The sequence below is a fragment of the Hemibagrus wyckioides genome, linkage group LG07 (genome assembly GCF_019097595.1).
Source record: "Hemibagrus wyckioides isolate EC202008001 linkage group LG07, SWU_Hwy_1.0, whole genome shotgun sequence".
Taxonomy (NCBI): Eukaryota; Metazoa; Chordata; class Actinopteri; order Siluriformes; family Bagridae; genus Hemibagrus; species Hemibagrus wyckioides.
Genome location: NC_080716.1, coordinates 6,850,176 through 6,873,097, shown reverse-complemented (window position 1 = coordinate 6,873,097; position 22,922 = coordinate 6,850,176). Strand labels below are relative to the sequence as shown.

The 22,922-nt window shown below is 38.2% G+C and overlaps 1 protein-coding gene across 5 annotated transcripts in view; it reads left to right on the top strand.

The window, feature by feature from the left end:
- rasal2 (RAS protein activator like 2) overlaps nucleotides 1-22,922 on the top strand; it is a 48,465-nt gene that overhangs the window by 7,147 nt on the left and 18,396 nt on the right. The window contains exons 1-5 of one of the 5 annotated variants that reach the window (XM_058394401.1): nucleotides 2,970-3,731; nucleotides 12,133-12,260; nucleotides 12,880-13,006; nucleotides 21,101-21,207; nucleotides 22,530-22,642. In XM_058394401.1, coding sequence (XP_058250384.1) covers nucleotides 3,230-3,731; nucleotides 12,133-12,260; nucleotides 12,880-13,006; nucleotides 21,101-21,207; nucleotides 22,530-22,642 — 977 coding nt within the window. In that variant the 5' untranslated portion in view covers nucleotides 2,970-3,229. Of the gene's footprint in view, nucleotides 1-2,969; nucleotides 3,732-12,132; nucleotides 12,261-12,879; nucleotides 13,007-14,577; nucleotides 14,728-16,576; nucleotides 17,057-21,100; nucleotides 21,208-22,529; nucleotides 22,643-22,922 lie in introns of those variants that run through there. The other 4 variants (XM_058394399.1, XM_058394402.1, XM_058394404.1 and 1 more) reach the window with 4 other exon arrangements.

Below are 22,922 nucleotides of genomic sequence, written 5' to 3'. Positions count from 1 at the left end.
TTAGCATCCATAATATTTAGTGTTTAAGTGCATATTAGTAAACCTAATATTTTATTTTTCCACTCAGAACAAACAGCGTAGTTTAAACAAAGAGAAGAAAATATTAATATATTAAACAAAAATAAAAGTTCAAATTTTTAATTGAATCTTTGACATTTTTATCTTGTGAAAATTGACAATTGATAATTAATTGCATTATAGTCTTCAGAATCAAAATTTAGTTGATATGTGTGTATGTGTGTGAGGTCCTATAAGATTCCCCTGTTCAGGAAAGATTAAAGGATGTGAAACACAGAGATTTGGAGATTTTATGATGCTGGAATGCAATAAAATGGTGATTAAAAAATCTAGACATTTTATGGATAACTAATCCAAGCCTACATAAAAATAAAACACATAATGTAATACTAAATGGTGGTACTGTACAATGACTTACTGTTTAGCTGTGTATTGTAGCCTGATTTGTTTAAGCTGGTGTGGTACTCTTGCCATTTTATTCAGCTTTGTAGTATAAAGTTCGTGACCAAGCTTTTCTAAATAATCTTCGTGAAACAATAAAAAGAAAAGTGACCTTTAGCCTGTATTGCTTTAGATCCTGTGGGTAGGTGATGTTCTTATTGTTCCTGAGCACTGGAGCTAGAACTATTTCAGTCCTGCAGCAGTGCTCAGGGGGTGCTGGTGTTTAATGACCAATTTCACACCAAGCTTCTGGGGACCTGGTTGGTGCTTCAGCTGTAACAAGGTGTTAATTGCTACAATCCATACACAGCTCCACCTCAGGGCTTTCAAAGCACCAGAAATGCTCAGTATGACAGGCAATCATGTTGTTGAAGATAATGTTCATGTTCTAAACAATAGGATACCTGAATTCACACTTAAACTAATATAAACAATAGATAAACATTTTCAGGAGTGAAATATAAAAATATATTTTATTTTTACGTCCACATATGTGACACGTTTTTTGTTTTCAGCCAACTACTCAGTCAACTACTTGCGTTAGGGTTTCTTCAAGGATATCATCACATTCCCAGCAGCAGATTTGTGTTGGTATCTTTAAAAGGTGTAAAGTGCATGTAAACAGGAAACAGGAGTAAGGAAATAGCTGTGTCCCTTGCTGGGGGTCCTACATTTGCACATAACAGCTGTTTCCATTCAAAATCCTCTCAAGATTAACAAAGAATTAGATTAGATTCAACCACATTTCAGTTAAAAAAAAACCTTCAAGGGCTATATTGTGACATGTGGTGAAATATAGTTCTTTAAAATAGAATTTCCCTCATGTTTTCCCAGTTGCTTCTTGCATAGGTTGAACATTTATCTTGGTTAATAGCATCTGAGTACATCCAAATGATTGTCAATCCAAATGATTGAAGTTTACCCCCAGAGTGGTGAAACTAGCATAAAAAACATTCTAAATCTAAAATATCCAGGGTGTATTTGGCCTGTAACAAAGGTAGGTCAAAATAACATCCACATGAATGCTAGGAGCCATGGATTCCCAGCAGAAGCATCACACTGTTCCCATCCAGGTGCCTTCTCTTACCCAGATAAGCGATACACTCTCACCTGGCCATCTAATAGAAAACCTGAGTCATCAGACCAGACCACTTTCTTCCACAGCTTCATGGTCCAGTTCTGATGCTCACATAAATAAATGTTAGGGATAAATAGTAACTTTAAACTTTAAAAAAAAAAATTTATTATATGATTCTGTACTTTTGTAAAGCTGCTTTTAGACAATGTCCATTGTTAAAAGCACTATAGAAATGAATTGAATAGAACATACATATTGTAGGTGCTTTAGGTGGTGGACAGGGGCTCAACATGGGCACTCTGATCTGTTCCTGCTCTTGGCTGACAAGAGCAAAACCCAATGTAGTCTTCTGTTTTGTGCATGTTTAGATGCTTTTCTGCTCATCACAGTTGTAAGGAGTAATCATTTGAGTTTCTATTATCTTACTGTAAGCTCATGATTGGCAGATTTGATAACAGCATAAAAATGGAGATGTACATTTTCCTATTAAAGTGGACGGTGAATGTATTTTACAGAAGTTGCTATTGAGTTGTATGTTGTTCATTGTAATGTAGTGATTGACTAATGTATGAATCTTATTTTCATCTGCTCAATTCCAATCATGTGTTCTTGTTTTTGTTATCTCTGACATGTGGATTCATTTTGGGTTTAGATCCATTTTGACCCTGGATCCCAATTTATACACAATAGCTCTAAAAATGAGATCAGATAAGTGAGAGAAATAATCTGCTGTTCTGTCAATGACAATATTATACATTCAAATGTATACAAGTAACTAATTTGATAGCAAATCTACGTTTAAGTATAACTGTGATTTGTTGTAAATATTTTTGAAAATTCACCTTAGGAAACACTCTGAAATTAATAATCACAGTACAACTTTGAATGTGATGTGAATAGTATAAGGTTGGGCTTAGAGTTTCCCTTATAACAAATAAGATTGTTACGGGGTTACTGATTGAAACTCAGTATTTTTTTTTCCAGATATTTTTGACATTGCTGAGCAACTTGTATAGCTGCAAATGTCAAATAGTATATTTTATACAGGCACATATTCAGAGCTTGCAAAGTACACTAATATCTTTAATACAAGTTTGCATCGTTCAAAAAATAAAAAACAAATAAATAAATGAGTAATTTCTTTTTACATGTATTTAATATGGATTAGCTGCATGCTAAATCTATGCTGTCCAGTAGGGGGATTTTTTGCCAATTATTATTTTTTATTTTTATCACTTCTTTTTACTCTTTCTTCACATTGTTTTTTCTTAACCTAAAATTCAGAAGAATTTCATCAGTATAAGGTATAAATTATCTAATCCAGTGGCACTGTTGTGGGGTTATGCTGTCTGATTGGATAGCATGTGTAAGCGTCAGTGTCTGTATTTACTCCATTTCCTCCCAGGAAGCAGCTCAGCAGTACTCAAAGTAGGAAGTGATAGCGGAAGCAACACGTAGCAGACGTGTCCTTCAACAAAGTGGAGCCTGAATCTTCCTTTAAGATTTAGTCATAAATAGGCAACAGTGGTTATACCAGTTGACTAGAAAAGAAAACTCTGACAATATTGACTGCAACAAAGGTATAACAATCAAAGATTTCTTCATTTCAATTTAGAGACTTCCTTGTCTTGCTTGTATATTGTGAGTCTTTCCACCTTGTGCGTTTATCTGCTGGACTTCTCTTTCATCCAAATGAGTCTGGAACGAAGAGCTACTCTTGGTGATCGGATATGGTCTAGCAGAAAGCCCTCTGTCTACTTGACTGACAGAGAAAGTCCTCATCGATGGGGCATCCTCAGGAGGCCCTGGCTAAAACATCGCTCCAACTCAGCCCCCATGGGCACTCTAGAGAGCAGAATTCAGTCCAAGCAGCCTCTGCTCATCCAGGATCTCACCTGTTTTAACAGGAGCAGCTATACCTTACCTGCCAACCTGCCTGATGTCAGTAAAGTCACTAGCTCAGGCATGCTACTGGAACATGTTCCACCTGACCTGCACTGCACAGCCTTCAAAAGAACGCCATATTTACGCTCAGCTTCTGAACCAGGTACAAGCATTACAACAGAATCCCAGCCTCTAAAGAGGAAACAGAGAAGCCTCCCATTTTCTGGGATAGTCTTGTCAATGTCTCGTCGCATAAGTAGGATCCTGACAGCCAAAGAGGAGCCAGAATCTGTGGAGATGGCTGAAACTGGTAGGAATTTTTTATCACTCAACACCATGTACCAGTGGCTTTGTGTCTTAGACCCATGTTAACTTTAAATTCAGAGAATTATTCTGGTTATATTGTAGATCATGGATTACATTAGTACTCGCTGATATTAATTGTCCATGTGAACTAAAAGACAACACATTTGTCTAAGTGACAGTGCCATAAGAGAGATTATTTTATATAGGTACTTTTTCGCAATAAGAGCTGTCCATATTACAATGCACAATCTTGGATTACTTTGTTAGATTGTTTTGATGAAACAAGCATTTTAAAAACAGAACATGCATTCTGTCTCTTCAACAGTCATATCTGCATGTGAATTTTGAGAGTTTTGAGACAGGAAATGAGTAATTCGTATACAACTATTTGGATGGACTGTAACTCGCCACAAAATCCATCATGTGAGTGCATTGTCATCAGAAAAAAAGGGGCTTTTTCTGATGTTCCACATAGCCACCTCCTGAGGTTTAAAAATGAAAGCTTTATTTTAATCCGATTTCACAACTATTTTTTTTTGTTTGTTTGTTTTTTTTTTTTAACTATTATGCTTATGGCGTTATCATTGGTGTTTCACTTCACTGTAGGTGAGCCCTCTTCCTTATTTGATGTCAGTGTTTTCTCCACAGCAACTAACTGGATTTTCCCTTCTGATTTACCAGAAATAAGAAGTTCCTTAAACAAACAACAAAAATGTCAAACTTGCTGAAATTGAAATGTCTCCCAGTGCCATGTTTGATGCAATAAATTTAATTTGGAGTGACTTGGGTTCCTCAGAGTACCTAGCAAATATCACTGAGCTTTAGTGGGAAATTAGCCTGAGGTTGGCTGTCCATTCCATCCCCCAAATCTGCTCATTGCTCCATTTCTCTTTTTTTCCTTGCAGAGGGAGGAGGGAATGTGCTCTGCTCCTCTTTTTGTATGCAAATAACTGTTTCAGCAGGCACACAAAGAATAAAGCCACACCACCTGAAGCATTATTATCTTTACAAAGACTGGTCAGCAGAAGTGATGACAAATCACAAAGCTCTCTGCTTTTCAAAGAGGAGCCCTCTCAGTCGCAGCAGGATGCTGTTTGATTTCAAGAAAAGAATGGATGTGAAAGTGTTACTTAAGATTTTTATATTTAGCAAACATGATTTCATCAGAACAGATTGTTGGGAATAGGAATGTCCCTGAGTTAAGAAGAGCACAATGTGAAAACTCTGCAGGAAAGTGCTTATATCATCTCACTGATCTTGCCCTCATACCACTTGCCTAGTTTTAGGATATATAATGGAGCCACAACACACAAAAAACTACCAGTGTTGATTCACTGTACAGTTCCTGATTGAAGAAACATGGGGGTGGTGACACAGGGAAAAGAAAAGCTAGAGAGATGCAAATATGCTGGGTGCACTCAGCAGTATATTTAAATATTAAACGATGTTGCTGGTGAAGTGTTTAGGTGACTTTAGGTGAAAACCAAAAGGCACTTCCCTCTCCCTGGCCTCAGCCACTCAAATCAGAAACACAATGAAGGAAATGCTTACCAAAAATGCAATTTATTTAGCATAACAGATGTTCACCTCTATATGAAATACATGACTCATTTTTGGCAACACAGGTTTAGAACCATCAAAATACATCCAGTGAATGACATTTCTGCAATTAGAAACACCCAGTTATTGAGAGAGGTTAGAGGAGATTAGACAGGTTCAAGATTACTAGAAGGGTAGAGTAATAAACATCTCGAACCGTGAGGCAGATTGGCTACATCAGAACAAGATTACATCAGGTTCACCTCCTGTCAGTCAGACAATTCAAACTACTTTATAAATAAATAATGATAAAGCCTAGGCAAATTTCTGTCTTAGGGAGATTCTAATGAGCAGTAAATAATAATGTTTGTATTATACAGCATAATGTGTGTAACCACAAATACCAATTACTAACTTGGTTCAGTCATCAGAAAGTCCATGTCTATATCAGTTTCCTGTGGTTTACTCCATTATATGTACCAAAAAGCTAATATGCACAAGCTGCACAGGATCATTGTGGTGTATGTGACATGTTGAGCTTTGGTCCTTTATGAAGAAATTTGAGCTGGCTGACTTTTCTCCCCCTGTGGTGTCTTACATGAGTGTCTTCTCTCGGCACACCTTTCTACTGCAGCAGCCTGTGAAACATACACACTCTTGCACTCTGCTGAGCTGTCGTACCACCAGCTGAGCTGTAAGAGACAGCAATGTCCACCTTATCTAATTATTTATTTAGTAAGGAAGCCAGTCTAAAGCCATTGTTAATTTTAGGTGTAAATTCATGTAAATTGAATGTAAAATGTAAATTCATTGATTTGTATAGTTCCATATAGGATGAATGGTTGTTTGTTGCTTTACATGCAGGAAAGTATGAGTTGGGGTGCACCATTACTCTTTATAGATCCCTCCCTCAGTTTACTGATTAACTAATCTGCCCATTACAACCATTCGCATCAAAACAAAGCCCAGTGTCCCTCAGCGTCCTCCATGTTCATTCTTAAGCTAGAGACAACAAACACACACACACACATTCTCACAGAGAAGCATCAATCTGCCGACCTGTTAATTGCAGCCATTTTCTTACTGTATACACATTGCCCCCCATCAAAATTAAAGCTGCTAACATACAGTCTGATAAATACACTATATTGCCAAAAGTATTCGCTCACCCATCCAAATAATCAGAATCAGGTGTTCCAATCACTTCCATGGCCACAGGTGTATAAAATCAAGCACCTAGGCATGCAGACTGTTTTTACAAACATTTGTGAAAGAATGGGTCGCTCTCAGGAGCTCAGTGAATTCCAGCGTGGAACTGTGATAGGATGCCACCTGTGCAACAAATCCAGTCGTGAAATTTCCTCGCTCCTAAATAATCCACAGTCAACTGTCAGCTGTATTATAAGAACATGGAAGTGTTTGGGAACGACAGCAACTCAGCCACGAAGTGGTAGGCCACGTAAACTGACGGAGCGGGGTCAGCGGATGCTGAGGCGCATAGTGCGAAGAGGTCGCCAACTTTCTGCAGAGTCAATCGCTACAGACCTCCAAACTTCATGTGGCCTTCAGATTAGCTCAAGAACAGTGCGCAGAGAGCTTCATGGAATGGGTTTCCATGGCCGAGCAGCTGCATCCAAGCCATACATCACCAAGTGCAATGCAAAGCGTCGGATGCAGTGGTGTAAAGCACGCCGCCACTGGACTCTAGAGCAGTGGAGACGCGTTCTCTGGAGTGACGAATCGCGCTTCTCCATCTGGCAATCTGATGGACGAGTCTGGGTTTGGCGGTTGCCAGGAGAACGGTACTTGTCTGACTGCATTGTGCCAAGTGTAAAGTTTGGTGGAGGGGGGATTATGGTGTGGGGTTGTTTTTCAGGAGCTGGGCTTGGCCCCTTAGTTCCAGTGAAAGGAACTCTGAATGCTTCAGCATTACCAAGACATTTTGGACAATTCCATGCTCCCAACTTGTGGGAACAGTTTGGAGCTGGCCCCTTCCTCTTCCGACATGACTGTGCACCAGTGCACAAAGCAAGGTCCATAAAGACATGGATGACAGAGTCTGGTGTGGATGAACTTGACTGGCCTGCACAGAGTCCTGACCTCAACCTGATAGAACACCTTTGGGATGAATTAGAGCGGAGACTGAGAGCCAGGCCTTCTCGTCCAACATCAGTGTGTGACCTCACAAATGCGCTTCTGGAAGAATGATCAAAGATTCCCATAAACACACTCCTAAACCTTGTGGACAGCCTTCCCAGAAGAGTTGAAGCTGTTATAGCTGCAAAGGGTGGACCGACGTCATATTGAACCCTATGGATTAGGAATGGGATGTCACTTAAGTTCATATGCGAGTCAAGGCAGGTGAGCGAATACTTTTGGCAATATAGTGTATCTCTAAGTGGGATCATGATGTGCAACTCTGTATTCAGCATCCTGTGTAATTAAGAGATTCTCCAGCAACATTTAATCAGATCTTTCCCCACTTATGATGAGAATATAGAAAGCTGGTTACAGCTAGGGTTTTTTTATTTATTATTTTTTTTTATTATAGAACATAGACTGCAAACAAATTGAGGGTCATGTTGCCTGTCATAGCATTTAACTCTCCAGCCAAGGAAACAGCATGTGTCCACTTGTTACATATTTAATTTCATGAAATTCTAATAATAGAAAAATGTCTCAGAGATGTTTGTGAGATGATGACTGCACAGTGATTTAATTTTTGCTTTTTATTAATCAATCTTTATAGTCAATAAAATGGCCAATAAATCACATGTGAATTTCAGACATGTCTCCACTATACTCAGTGAAAGACTTCTTTTTGTTTATATTCATTGTATAACAACTCTGTGTAGCTAGTATGTTTGTGGGATTGAAGTAAACTTATTTAGAGCAGCAGGCAGTGACGGCAACATTAGGGAAGTCCCAGTACTTTCTTACACACACACACACACACACACGGTATACAGTGAACCAATCCCCTTACTGCATAATGTACTGTATGATATCCCCCACCCACAGCACACTCCATGCTGATGTAAGAGCATTGTCATTGGATGAGCTGTTTGTGTTTATAGATTGTCGTGACAACCATACAGGACAAAGCATCCTCTGTTCTCCTTTAAGGGTGTGTGTGTCTGTGTCTCTGTGCGTCCACACCTGTGTGTGTGTGTGTGTGTGTGTGTGTGTGTGTGTATTTATATTTGTACATTTCAGTATGCACCTGTTTGCACGTGTGTGTGCACACCTGGCATATACTGTGGGAATTTTGCATAGCAAGGTGGTGAAACCAAAAAGGGTAGACCAAATGTAGGGACTAATTATGAGTTTGTGTGTTTTTATTTATTTATATATATATAATATATAATTTCTAGACAAGTGTGTGTATATATATATATAATATATATATATATATATATATAAATATATATATATATATATATATATATAATATATATATATATATATATATAAATATATAAAAAAGTGTGTATATATAATATATACTTGTCTAGAAATATGAAGACAATGTTTTTCTGTGGAAAACCATTTAACTGTACATCTTTGATATGCAGGCCTTATAATGAAATAAAGGTTATAACTTTTATTTTGCAGGAGAGAATGTTTATGGAATCCTGTCTCGTGGCAGTCAGGTTGTAAATAGGTTCTTTGACCAGCAACAACATCCATATTTTGAGTTCCCAAACAGCTGCTTCTTCCCTGTTGTCTAATACTATGTTTTCCCCTGGCTTTCATGCAACCGTTATCAACATTTCTGATTAATTTTTCTACGGAAAGTAAAATCTTCTCGCATATCTTTAAATTGACTGTTGTGTAAAAATGACTGTTTCTGGTGAAGTTCTATGGTGTTTGATTTATTGCTTCGGACAGCCACCAGAGTTTTGGAAGGGATTGCTTCAGTCTAATATGAATACAATTAACGTTGTCCTTTTTTTGTAATAAAAATGCCAGAGACATTCTACCCTGTGAAACCCCATCCTGGACAGGTGGCACAGCCTCACCCCGAGTACGACACATTCCGGACGGCACACAGACCAGACTGGGGCCCTGTTTGTGAGCCTGGGAAAGTACTGAGATGCACCAGGGTGACTTTCAGGGTCATATGTGCATGTGTTCTCTACATGTGTATGCAGACATACACATACAGGTGGATGCATGTCTTGTTGCTTGTACGTATCAGTCATGTTTGCAGCTTTTTGTATAAAGGGAAGTTGGTCAGCAGATAAGTTTTTTGCAGAGGAAGTTGTGAGATTATATGTTGCGAGCAATGTCTGTCTGAGGTTTTTAGTTTCCCATTTCTACTGTTTTGTGTCACTTTTAATTATTTTGGACAAATAAATGTAAAAATATAACAAGAAGCATGTTAATGTTCTTATTTTTCCATATCATTCTACTATTGGTAGTGGCTTTTCATTATATATACCATAATATATACTGATGCTATGTTATGTTGTCCTTCCTCTAACCAGACACTATAAGAGGAAGCAAATGTTAGTTCTCTTATTGAATGTTAATTTAATGACTGTGGTTGGGTTGTGTAGCATGACAGACTAGTCACTGTGGATTATTTAATCAGTGCAGAACTTAAAAAGTCCACCTTTAACCACATGCAAATTGTTGACTAGTCTAAAATACTGAGATACTATTGTCTACCCCCTCACTCACACAGTCCTTTACATTTCTGACGAACTCTTTCCTGCCCTCCCTATTGCAAGCTATTTGTGGATTTCAACCCCCTTCAGGGTCACAGACTGGTGGCTCTTGTGTTAAGCTGGCACACACCCCCTTCCGTAATTGTTTTCAGGCAGCACAGCCACACAAATACACAGAACAGTATGCAGCAGTGTCTAGGCAGTGTAGTTTTGGGCAAGTGAAGCCAAACTGATTGGCAGTTATTGTGAAACAATTTGTCTTGATGCTAAGTGAATATAAGGAAACGTGGAACAATTTCAATAAGGCGCAAACACTGTGTTAATATTTTTCTTTCATTTGAAAGGGTCACTTGGACAATTTTTGGCTGATATTTTAAAGTGGCACCTATGCAAAGCATCCCAAGTTCACAGGACAATTATCATTTGCCATTTTATTGAGGCAAAACTCTGCTTTCTATGGCATATTTTGTGTAATAATTTGAACAAATGTTTCCTTTCATGAGTTCTGCCTCCAATTTGTGGTCAGGGAGGCTCCCGTTTTAGAGAGCTCCAAGGCTGAAACAGAATTTTTATTTCCAAAAACAAAAAAATGTGGCCAGCAAACTAAAAAAGGGGAGAGATTCTCTCTGGCTTACATCCAAACTCCACAGCCTCAACCCTAAACTACAGTGCCCATAATGCAGTGCACCTAAACATTAACCCTTTAGTCTCTTACACTAGCATAGTTAATGTGCAGTTTTGCAGAGGGCTGAGGTCTGTTAAAATAATCAGTGCTAATGTGACTCGATACATGACAAGGTAACATTATCTAGGGACAATGAAATTGATGTAATGGATGAGCCTTCTTCTGTCAGTTATTTTGAGACAGATGTGTTGAAGCTTTTCATGCTTACACACTAAACATTTATAGCACTCAAAAGCAACCACTTTAGAAACTTTTTTTTCTCGACAAATGTATAATGTTCTGCCTTTTTCTTTTTTTCTTTTTTTTTTTTTTTTTTTTCTTTTTTTTACTGACAAAAAGTATGCAGACAATTGACTGACCATCGCACCAATATATGCTTCTTTCCAAAATGTTCCACAAAGTTGGGATCACACAGGTATATAGAAGGGCTTTGTATGCATTACAATTTCCCTCCACTGGAACTAAGGGTGGGGCCCTGTTCCAGCATGGCAATGCCCCTGTGCACAAAGTGTGGAACATGAAGTCATGGTTTGCTAGGTTGGTGTGGAAAAACTAGAGTATCCTGCAAAGATCTTGTGTGAGTGAGTGCCAAATTGGGGCTCCAGCTTTCCTATCCTTTTCACCTGTACTGAGCCTTTCCACTTCCATATGTCTGTATTCTGCACTGTCAGGAAATGTACTGTGCTATTTAATTTTGCCTTGTATTTAGGTCTGCCATTCATAATTAAGCTCTGTTGTTAATAGGCCACTCTCCTGATCACTTGTAAGCTCAGCCTCCTGAACTCTGTATTTATAAATAAAAGGCAGTTATATTCAGGAGTACACAAAAGTTTACTGATCCCGTCAGCAGATATGATTTACTCTTGCACCAGTAACAATGTACCTACTAGCTGATTGGATTGGGTTTTCTGAAATATCTGACATCTCCCTCCGTTTGTACCTTTTCCTCTCTTTGTGGTCCCTGGTATTTAGGTATTGTATTGAGTTGCTCATTTGCAGTTAATTGTCCAATACTGCCCCCTGCAGATCATATTGTATACACACTCTCCACATTGCATTAGAATGAATTGAATAGGACTTAACGTTAGTAATATAATTCTTAATGCCCTCTGGTCACAATTTGATTTACTTGACGATAAACACTCCTTTATTATCATTGTATATTCAACAATGCAAAGCAATGTGTTTTTGTCTTTCTTAAATGAATAAGAAGTTGGTAAGAACAGTCGATTTATATTGCAAACAGAATGCACTACAAATTGGTGGCATTTACAATGCAGAGCTGTAGGTCAGTGTGCTCTCTATAGGTTGTGCAGATTGGTACCCTGGTGTACAAAAGGTGCAATTGCATAATCAATAAAATGCCCCTAAAAAGAATTTAAAGTGCATATTTTCACATTTTGTCACAATGTATCATTTTGAGATCATGGATTTTATATTCTGTATTCTAAGAGCATTGAGTATTGTGTTTCTGTTTACCAAGGAGTCTCTTCTTTCCCTGTGTGCAGATGTGAAAGGGCCACCAAGCTACCGCTTCTCCTGTGGCCAGTCACCCTTCTCTGAATCCAGTGTCTGGGAAAAAAAGTACTGCATCCTGACTGACAACCAGCTCATCCTGCTCAACCGGGAGGAAGAAGTTAGAACTTTTTCTGCACTCCTTTGTTTCCTTACTTTTCTCGGGGAGAGGATAAGGGATATGGAGAGGAACGGGATGCTGGGGCACTGAGTTTTTATTTCATCTTTCCATTTTAAAAATTAGGTAGTGCTGAAGGTCAGGAAGCAGTTGACTGGGGCCATTTCCTTTAAGACAGTTCTTTGGTTTGTCTTGTTCTGATTAAACTTCCTATTCTGGAGTTAGGTAAAACAGTGTCATTAATCTATAAGACTGCTACTTATTAGTGTTAGTATTCAGAATTTGTAAAATGTTACAGTACTTAGTAAAAACAATGATGTTGCCTTATTTTATGTAAATTGATGAAAAGGAATATAATAGGAATGTGAAAGAGAACTTTAAGGTATTTTAGTTTAATGTGTGTTGATGTGCAATGGCACAGGGTGCATTTACTCCAACCATTTGATTCGTTTATATTGACTTATAATGGGTTGAATTGAAATACTGTCACAGTAACTGGCATTTTACTTTCTAAGGGACCTGAATATTTAGTTCATTAGTAGCTGTCACTGAACTGACCTTTTTCTGCTATGAAAGAGCAAGTGCACACCCCATATGACCTCAACCTCTGACCTTTACCCAGATGCCTGCAGAGGTTCATGAAAGCCCCACAGCTTCAGGGTCCAAGGGCCGCAGCCTGAGGAGAACAGTCAGTGTGCCCTCTGAAGGACAGTTTCCAGAGTATCCAGCAGAGGGAGCATCCATGTTGGGTGAGACGCTTCATGAAATCTATAATTTTTTTCAAATCTTTGCAAGAATTTCCATTTTTATCCTGTCATAATATAACAGTGATGAGACATTACATATACATTCTGCTGCCACAATTCGCCTAACTGCTCTTCTTTTAAATCCTACGTCTTTTCTTTGTGCTTGGCTGTTGCTACTACAGCCGAATCATGGGTTTTGTGAAATCATACTGATGGATTTTTCATGAGTGTTGTAGCAGCGGTCACAATTAATTACGAGAATGCAGTAGTGTAACACCAAATAATACAGCAGTAACACCAAGCATTTTTGGAAAACAAGATGACTGCATAAGAAATTCAAAGCAGCACTGTTTTTTTCCCCCTAAACATATCTCAGCCTAACGTGGGCTGCTGGACACTTGCAAGTAGGGGAGGGTTTTGGAATGTGAAAAGAAAAAGCCTGTGTATATCAGTATTATATCAGTACTATATCAGTCTCCGTCTCTCTCCCTTCTTCCACCTCCCTCTTTCCCTCTGCAACTATGACATGTGCATGCCTCACTGTGGCTACTGACCCTGTGGGTGCAAAACAGGACACTGGGTTTTGTGGATGAGGGCAACGGCTGCAAAAATGCCTCATACTCCTGCATGTGAGAGTGCTATTCTTTCCCCTTGACCTTTCCAGGTCAGAACAGAGGGAGAGGGTTATTTAGATGTTAATGTATGTGCTGTTTAACAATGACTCATGCAGGACTGAGAGAAAAGAGTGGATTTCTGTGGCTATTCACACAAGTATGGTGAGCCTGCTGATAAAGGAGGAAAACTAATGTTGGAATTTCCGGATAACTCGTGTTTTCTAGGTGTAAAAACACATGGTAATGGAGCAGGAGAATAGAGATTTGTGTGTGTTTGCAATTCAGTATCTGTTTATTATATTTCTGAATTCAATTTTTGACATTTAAGTATTGAGTAGTACATATCTTCTATTATTTTACTTAGAAAGTGATCTTATTCAATGTTGTGGAATTTCTGCTTTTTATTGTCTCCTTAGCATAGTGTAATATTGTATTTAAAATAATAGTTGAGTGGCACAGTGGGTAATGTTGCCATGTCCACAGCTTTAGGAGTTGTGGGTTCAATCCTCAAGGTTATGGTTTATCATGTTTTCCCCAGCTATGCTAATTTGCCACTGGTTTGAATGTACCATCAAGGTGCCTAGTGTTACAAGAATTAATCCAGATAAGGTTGTTTCTAAAGACGATTGAATGAATGAATGAATGAATGACAACTGTGACAGCTGTAATAAGGTAAATTTAACTCCTTAGGAACTGAGTAACAGCTGAAGTAGACTGTTAAGTAGAAAATAATAGCATGTAGTGCAATGTTTTTGTGGAATAAGTAGTTCCACAAAATAACTATTTGATACTGAGTCTTGCATTTTTATCTGTCTGGCTTGGTTGCTGCAGCAGTGCTTTACTGAGCTGCAGCTTGTGTGCGCAGGTTTAACAAAGTGCTGGTTTTGCTGGTTCACACTTTAACACTGCTTTTGTTTGCTTCAATTCAGTAGTCTGACAGAAAGCCTGTGGGTTTGACTGATCCGGCATGCTGGCTTTTCTGCATTCCAGTGTAGGGTGAAGGACGGAACAGCACAGAAATAGACAGTGGCTTTGTTAATTACCCAGTTACTTGGGTTTGTTTGGTCTAAGGGATGTAGGAGAAATTATGGGCTAAAATGGAGTATATGGGTGAGTTTTCAAATTTCCCAGTTAAGAATTTTATCAGTAAATTACTGTTTTATGAATGCTGACAAAATTTGACTACTTAAACTGATTTTTAGATATTTTTTAGCTATGTTTTCTAAATATAAAATATTTTAGAAATGTGCATCACCAGTAAACACTGAAAAGAAATGAACTGAAAACCTGAAAAACCTGAAGAACTGAAAACCTTGTGATTGCAGTGGGGTATCACTCTGCTTATAGACCATTTCACTAGACCATTTCACTAGACAATTTCACAGTATTTATGAGTTGAAACAAGTAACAAGATGTAGGAAGACAAGATTCTACTAAGCAAAAGTCAATGAGGGCTGCAATATGAGGCTTTCCTGTAATCCATTCACTCTGTGGTTCCATAGAGAGATGGAAGCTGTACTGGGCAGAAACCTCAGTATGGGTGGAGGTTCACAATGGCTTCAGCCGATGTCCCACTGAATATAAATAATTTATTTGTGCAGTAGTACATTTAATATCAGGTGTTATCTCATCATAATGAATGCAGAAAGCTGGTTTAAAGATTCATGTCTTCTCTGACATCACGTTGAGGGTTGATCCATCCTGAGAGTGAAGATTTTGCCCCTCATGGCTGTTGTAAATTAATTAAGCCTCTGTACTTGGATGGTTTCTCTGGTTATATCACAAAAGTCACAGAAATCTTTATAATGAAGCAACTTTGATAAAAATGCTTAAGGGGGAGAATTAACTTTTTCCTCAAAGGGAATTAGTAGTGGTAATGAAAGCAAGTTTTGATGTAAATAAATACAGAATCCCACCACCCCCACCTCTTCCCCCACAACCGGCCCCTATCTAGCAGAGTTTCCTACTCTTTCCATGGTCTTTCAGACTTTCCTATTCCATATGGTAGTTTGCTTTTGAACACTTCTGCCTTCTCCAGTTATCCATTACTGTTAGGCCATGGCCAGATCAATTAGTAAGTGGCTTTTGAGAGGGTAGAGGCTTTGTTTAACATCAGGGCTGTTCAACACTGTGCCAGCTTGACAGATAAGGAGTTCACTAAATTGCTGCAAAATGTTTAAGAGCTGCTTATTCAGGGGAGAGTGAAAGGAGAGATTTAAGATGAAGCTACGTGCATGCTTTTACAGCTAAGCTAGTTACAGATGCAATAGAGTAGTGTACATATGCCTATATGCCTATAATATAAGAAAATTTTACACATTTTGGCTGTACACATTGGCTGTATTGTCACTTTAGGTTGTTTTAAAATTTTGAGGTCCACTCTGTTAAAGTCCTGATACCTTGACGCTGCACAGTTTTAACTGAGCGTCTGGGCAATTAAGCCACAATTCGGTTTGGAGTGATGTGCATCTAATTTTAATTCTCTCAAACACTTCAAAAGTAGAATACAAAATGCTATATCTTTATGTTCTTTTAGATCTTTTAGAACTAGATTCTGAAACTAAACAGATATAAGTGGAGGACACATTCTTTAAAAACATGTACAGGTGCTTTGGTGTCAAAAAAAACTGTTCTTGCCTTCACTGTGCTGATTCCATCTAGCAATAATGGTAGGTATTGTATATGTTGTATACATCCTGCCATGTTCTGACCTGTTCACACATGTTACAATCAAAATGAGCTCAATGATGGTTTAACAGTAGATTTACCTCATTAACTCTCTTGTTTGTACAGCCTCAGTTTGTGTGCTTTGACAGTGTGAATCTCTTAATTTGTCCAAATGCTCATTCATCTGAATTTTGTGTGTGTGTGAGCGAACGAGCGAGCACACACGCATGCGGGTGTGTGTGTGTGAGAGGCTACTGCAACAAGAGCCTGATGCATAACGAGAAAGAGAGGGTGGGAGAAAGCCTGTGTGTGGTAGACTGATCGAGGAGCAGAGAGAAAGGAAGAGCTCACAGTTCTGCTGAAAGGAACAGGGGAGTGAGGTTACAGCGATTGATTAAATAAATGCGGTAAAATCTCTTCTGCTGGTGGGCCAAAAAGCAAAATGAGGAGAGGCCAATGGAATGAATGCTCGAACTCCAGCTGAGAGAGGTAGAAGAGGATCTTTGGAAGAGTGAGTAAGACTTCATTTTGGAGGAAAGAGAGACACAGAGATCTACAGAGAACAGAAGAGGAGATATGACATGTCTGAAAGAAGAGGCAAAAGGCAGAGGCTCTGTGAAGAGGCTACTCATAAAGAGTCTATTGGAACAACGGACAATTAGGAAGAAAACACTACAGCTGATTGGATGAGGGACGAGGGTCACGTTCTGGCTAGTGCAATGCTGACCTGGTACATTTACTGAGCAGGTGATGGGCAACAGCTGCGATAGAGGTATCTCTCTCTCACTCTCTCTTGCTTCTCTCTCCCCACTTTTTCTCCCCTATAGATTCTATTTAGTGTTCTGTTGTGCTCCATTAGATAATTGTTTTTATGCCTCCTTTTCTGTTCAGTGCTAGTTGCTTATTGGGTCGTGTGGGTCATCTGCATCACTGACTCTCAATCTTAGTGATGTCCCTATTTTTCGTGAACACTGCAAGTATTAGGCATGTTATTGCTGAGTCATATGGCTGTTCTCCTTTCTCAGGTTATGCACTGCTGAGAGTGTAGACACACACACACACACACAAAGTCTACAGAGTAGGAGTTCTCTCTGCACAGTATGGAGACTGTGAATGATACAGCAGGCACTCTCTTAAGTAAAACTGAGAAAGAGAGAGAATTTGGACAGTTCACGTTTTGCAAAGTAGTGCTGACTGATGCATCTCTTCCCTCATCAATCTAAATTTAAATGTGAGCTATGAATTTCCCCAGGGAAGGAGAAAGACGAGTCAGCTTAGCTAAGTTTCAGTGCTTTGACATCAGTCCATTTTCTGTAAGGCAAGTTACAATCACACACACTCTGGACTCGGGAAGTAAATTGGAGTATCAGGAGGAAACCCCCAAACAAAACGGAGCACATGCAAATTCCGTGCACAATGGAGCAAAGGTGCAAATCAAATACCCACCACTTGGGTGGAAGGCAAACATGATAACCACTAAGCCACTGTGACCCTGTGCCATTGTGTCCACTGTGTGGACAGAAATTTGTATACTCAATGTCATTAAGGTGTGACAGGCTACCAGGTATAAAAGATGACTGTCTCTGTTTAGAGCACCACTGAGCGCCAAAGCATTCAGATATTGTGTAGGATCATTTGGTCATGGACACTGAAACTCTAGCTGCCCCATGGGCTCAAGGAAACAAGCTATTGGCAAGTGCTTCTTTTTAGAGTGCTGACGGTCCATTGCAGCATCCATCTATCCATTTTCTGTATAAAGCATATATTATCTTATCCTTGTGGATTACCCTGGATCATATACCAGAGGACTTTGGGCAGGAGACACTTTGGACAAGGTGCCAACCCATTACAGGGCATAACTGCACACACACACCTATTCACACACTACTGACAATCAACTCTTTGGATTGGGGGTAACTGGAGTGCTTACAGAAAACCCCCAAAGCACTGGGAGAACATGCATACTCCACAGACAGAGGGCAGAGGTTGGAATCAAACCCACAAACCTGGAAACATAATAAACACTAATTCACTGTGCGTCCTTATGTGGCTTCTGATCACTAGTTACTAATTAAATATTATCTATTTGTGAAATTTAACCTCAAATTTATAAGATGTACTTCAAGCATTGTAGACATAAAGTAAATATATTAGGATGCTCGTTGGGGCTTTAAATCTGCACTGATTGCTCCAGGTTTTATGGTGCTATGGAGGTGCTGCAGGGAAAATAGTGTAGATGTAGGTTGTGTCCCTGTGCATCCTTGACACACATACAGTGGATATCTGTTTCCAAAAAAAGATTTTACTGCAACCATCCTCTTTAAAGATGTGGATTAAATCCCCACATTAAAAATACTACTAGTCACAGATAGATTTAGGATAGTTTAGCATCAGAATTAGGCTCCCAGGTGTCCAGGCCATTTTCTAGCTTGTCTGTCATGTTTGTATCAAGTATATAACTCACAGTTCTCTTTAACTGATTGGTAGTCTATCTGCTGTATAGCTATAGCATGTGGGTGTGTGGTCTGTGTACTTTGCATTACATTCTATTTTTAAAGTGAAATGGAAAAAAACGCATGGTTTAATGATTTAATAATTAGAGAATAATTGTTTTCCTTTCAAGCTATGTGTAAATCCATTTCAATATCTTTCTTCTCCTGGTTATTTATTAAATTAATGTTCTGAAAAAAAATTAAATGTAATAAAGAAAAAAACACTACACTGGCACTCTGAAGTAATTTAGACCTCTAGCATCAGCTAGATATGCTGGTGAAGATATGAATAACTAGGGATCACGTCTTCACTTGAGTCATTTGCTGGTGTCACTGTAGATATGTTGTGGAGACGTGCAACCAGAGACAAGAAGGAGTTTTACACTGGGGTGCTGGAATTTTAAGCAGCAATTTTAAGCATCATTTCTATTTTAACAGAGAATGTGTGTTGATTTCAATGTCGTTAAATTCTTACAGCAGCTCTAACATTGCAGCTTCTGCAGAAAATTGCAGGTTTATATCACAGGTTTCTATAGAAACAGTGTTTCTCTATTGGTAGAAACAGATTGAAAACTTGTGTAATCTATGATTTTAGTGACGTTTTCTGTTAGGAGGCATATATGGAAAGAGTCTTGTAAAGATCAGTAAGTTTTCCTACAAGGAAACTTATTTTAAACTTATTTACTTATTTAAACCTATTTTATTTTAGGGGCTTTATACAGTCATTCCCACATTAGGTTCTGTTTTTTGTTATGTTCCTGAGGAACTGGAACACATGATCTCCATTGTTGTGTACCCTTGATTCTTGTGTATGAAGCACAACTTCAGACAGCTAAAAAGCGTATCGCTCATTAATAAAAAAGAAAAGTATCATTGTAAATGATCTCAAATCACTGAGGTATATTAGGAGTACTATCTCTGCCATACAAACTGAAAAACTATTAAGCTATTATTATTGTTATTATTATCAGTATTATTATTATTATTATTATTATTATTATGTCAGAAAATGTCATGAACATAAAAGTACAAAGACCATGTATATGTTTTTGAGGTTTTTTTGCTGTTATTTTTTGTAATGTTTTGATTTTATTTTTGATCACTAATTCCAGCTTATTTTTGGTAATACAATTAGTAAAAATAAGGAGGATTGATGTCTACTAAAGTACCAGGCCATGGAAGTGTGGAATGGTGAAAGCCATGAGTCACAGTATAACCCTACATTTTAGTGAATTTTGTAGCCAAGTGCTGGAGCACAAAGAATAAAGCCACAGAAGACGATCACTTAATGTTAAAATCAGATTGAAGTGTTTGTGTAGTTAATTGCATGCCCAAATTAATCAAATTGAATAGGGACTTGACAATTACTTAATTAGTCATATATTCATGCTTGTCAGTAGTCTGTATAGAGTTGCACCAGAAGCACCTCAGACATTGGCCCCTTTGAAGTGCCTTTTTCCTAGCTGGGTGTGTCTCTGGGTCTGAAAGTGTCTCTAGATGTCTTTTTTGGACATTTTCTTTTATTCTGGCCCATTAATTCTCTACGGTCATATCTGACCAGAACACCCAGCAGTTTAAGAAACCTTTTGAAATTCAACAAAACCAATAATTATTCGGTCATTAAGCATTTCAGATCAAATGAACATTAGCTATTTTGGAAAATAACAAATTGACTAAATTTATCTAGAAAAGAATATGAGGGATAAGCAATTTGCTAGATGTAAAATCTGCTTAATTGGCTGATTTAATTGCACTGGCTATACAGATTAATAGATAGGTGATTGTACATATGCTAAGGTAAACAAAGAGCGGGAAGTAGGTTAGATGAATAATAAATGAACATAGCCGCATATAAATTTTATTTCACAAGTAGTGTCACCACAAACATTTGTGTCTGTTTTTAAAGCTGATGAAGTGATATTATCTCTGGTCTGGTAAGTAGGCAGCAATAAGTATTTAATTTTTTTTTGTTTTTCCACCCAGACATGTGCTGGTGATGCTAGATTGTGGGTTTAAAATATGTAAATGTCTACTAATGTTAGATTTGCCAATGGCTGTGCTGATCTGTATATATTTTTTTACCTGGGAATTTCAGTATAACCTATTTCATATAATTCTAAATTCTCTGCTATTGCTGTCAGTGTTCTAAATATAGCAACTTTGAAAGAGCAGTCACATGACTAAGACAGGTTTATTTGTCTTTAGCTGCCATATCACTTTTTGTCTTCATGTCTGTTGAAACACTACTTTTCTCTGTATAAAATTTCTGTTTCTTTCACATTTTTTCTTGTTCTAATTATTGCTTTTCTTCATTCTGTCTTTAGAAGTATCCTCAGACCGCTCACCCAGAAGGAGGAGCATCTCTGGCCTTGGCAGCTCTGAGAAGAACATCTCAGTGGATGGGCCCAACTCCTCACCCTTCAAAGTGCCAGTGAGTAGCACTGTATCCCATATTTCAGTCAGCAACCAATGAGACCAGATTTGTTTGAGCTGGAAAAGTCAGTTTATCGTTATAGGGAAGATATAGTGATTTACAGTTTATCCATTGCAGAATTTAAAACTGCACTAGACTGTTTTTTAATCTTCCTTACACAGTTATTATTTTTCGCACCTGCCTTGTGATATTATGTAGTAATTCTATAAGTAAGTAGACAAATCCATTGTGATAGAAAGCTGAGCAAGTTGGGCAATATTTTCATATCCAAGCCATTGTGGTAGAGTTAAAGTGATAACTCATGTGTTTGTCAGACAGCCTTAAAGATTGTGCTGTATAATGAGTCGGTTCTTCTAGTCCTGCCTGCTTGCTGGAATCAGCTCGATTTAATCAGGATAGCTTCAGGAGTGTTTAAATCATTAATGGAGATCGTGGTAATGGCCAGCCTGAGCATGCTGAACAGTGTCGGTTGAGTGTGGTTGTTAAGAGCACAGGTTGTTGTGAATTGTGTGCACACAACCTAACCTTTAATAGTTTTTAATGGCCTGCTGAAATATTTAAGAATAATTTAAAAATGAATGAACTGGAATGATCTATTCTCACATCTATTCTCAACTTCTAAAATTTCACTTGACTTGAGGGAATCTGAAGTGCCTGCCTCTGTTTCTCCTTGCTTGAGTGACAGTTCAGCACTTGCAAATAGCAATATGATGGGTCGCCATCCTTACACTACCTATTAACATACAGTTTAAACATCATACAGGTCATGGAAGCAAAGGTTTTTTTTAAAATAATAATGCTCAGTTGGTAAATTAGCTCTGATGTAGATGCAGGGCTGCTTCAAGCCTTCAGTGATGGCAACATTTATTGAATAGTAATGTAATGTATTTATGGAAGGCATGAATGTCATACATGTTAATCATAAATATTCATAATCTATAATCAGGCTTTTAAGACACAGAAGCACTGGGAGAATAAGATGGAAGTCGTAATGAAATGTACATGAGAAGCCAGATAGGGTCTTGTCATAGTTAAAGGAAGGTAAAGAAAACCAGGCACCAGGAAAACTGTTCAGGGGTTTAGCTGAAATTGAAATGTACCATGAATATTATTTTCTTTTTGTACCAATGTGATTGTAAAATAATTTCCTTTAATTGGAGCCTTTTCACAGCACCTTTAATGTTTTATTTGTTGTTAAGTATCCACAGCAACAGTGGATACTTGGTCAGAGACTTATTGTAGACATTGTTGACATGTACCTTTGTAGACATTATCTCTCTCTCTCTCTCTCTCTCTCTCTCTCTCTCTCTCAATCTCAGGGTTTTTTCAGTAAGCGACTGAAAGGGTCGATCAAGAGGACAAAGAGCCAGACCAAACTGGACCGGAACCCAAGCTTCAGGCTACCATCACTTCAGCCTACTGAGAACGACAGGTACGGCATTTGCTTTGTCTACCGTTCAAAATTATTTGTGTATGAGCTCTCCTGTTCTATGTTTTTCTGAACTGCAGTTAAGAAAAACATACTTTAGCAATGACAAAGCTGTTTCTGACATTGTACAAATAGATACATTATACTCTTAATTAAGGGAATATTATTGTAAAGCTAAAGTCTGTCACTTGTTGCAACATATAGTCATATTTGAATTCCTCTATGAAACAAGTTCTGCGTTACTGGTTTGGTTAGTTGGTATTTAGAACAATATGGTCTTTTG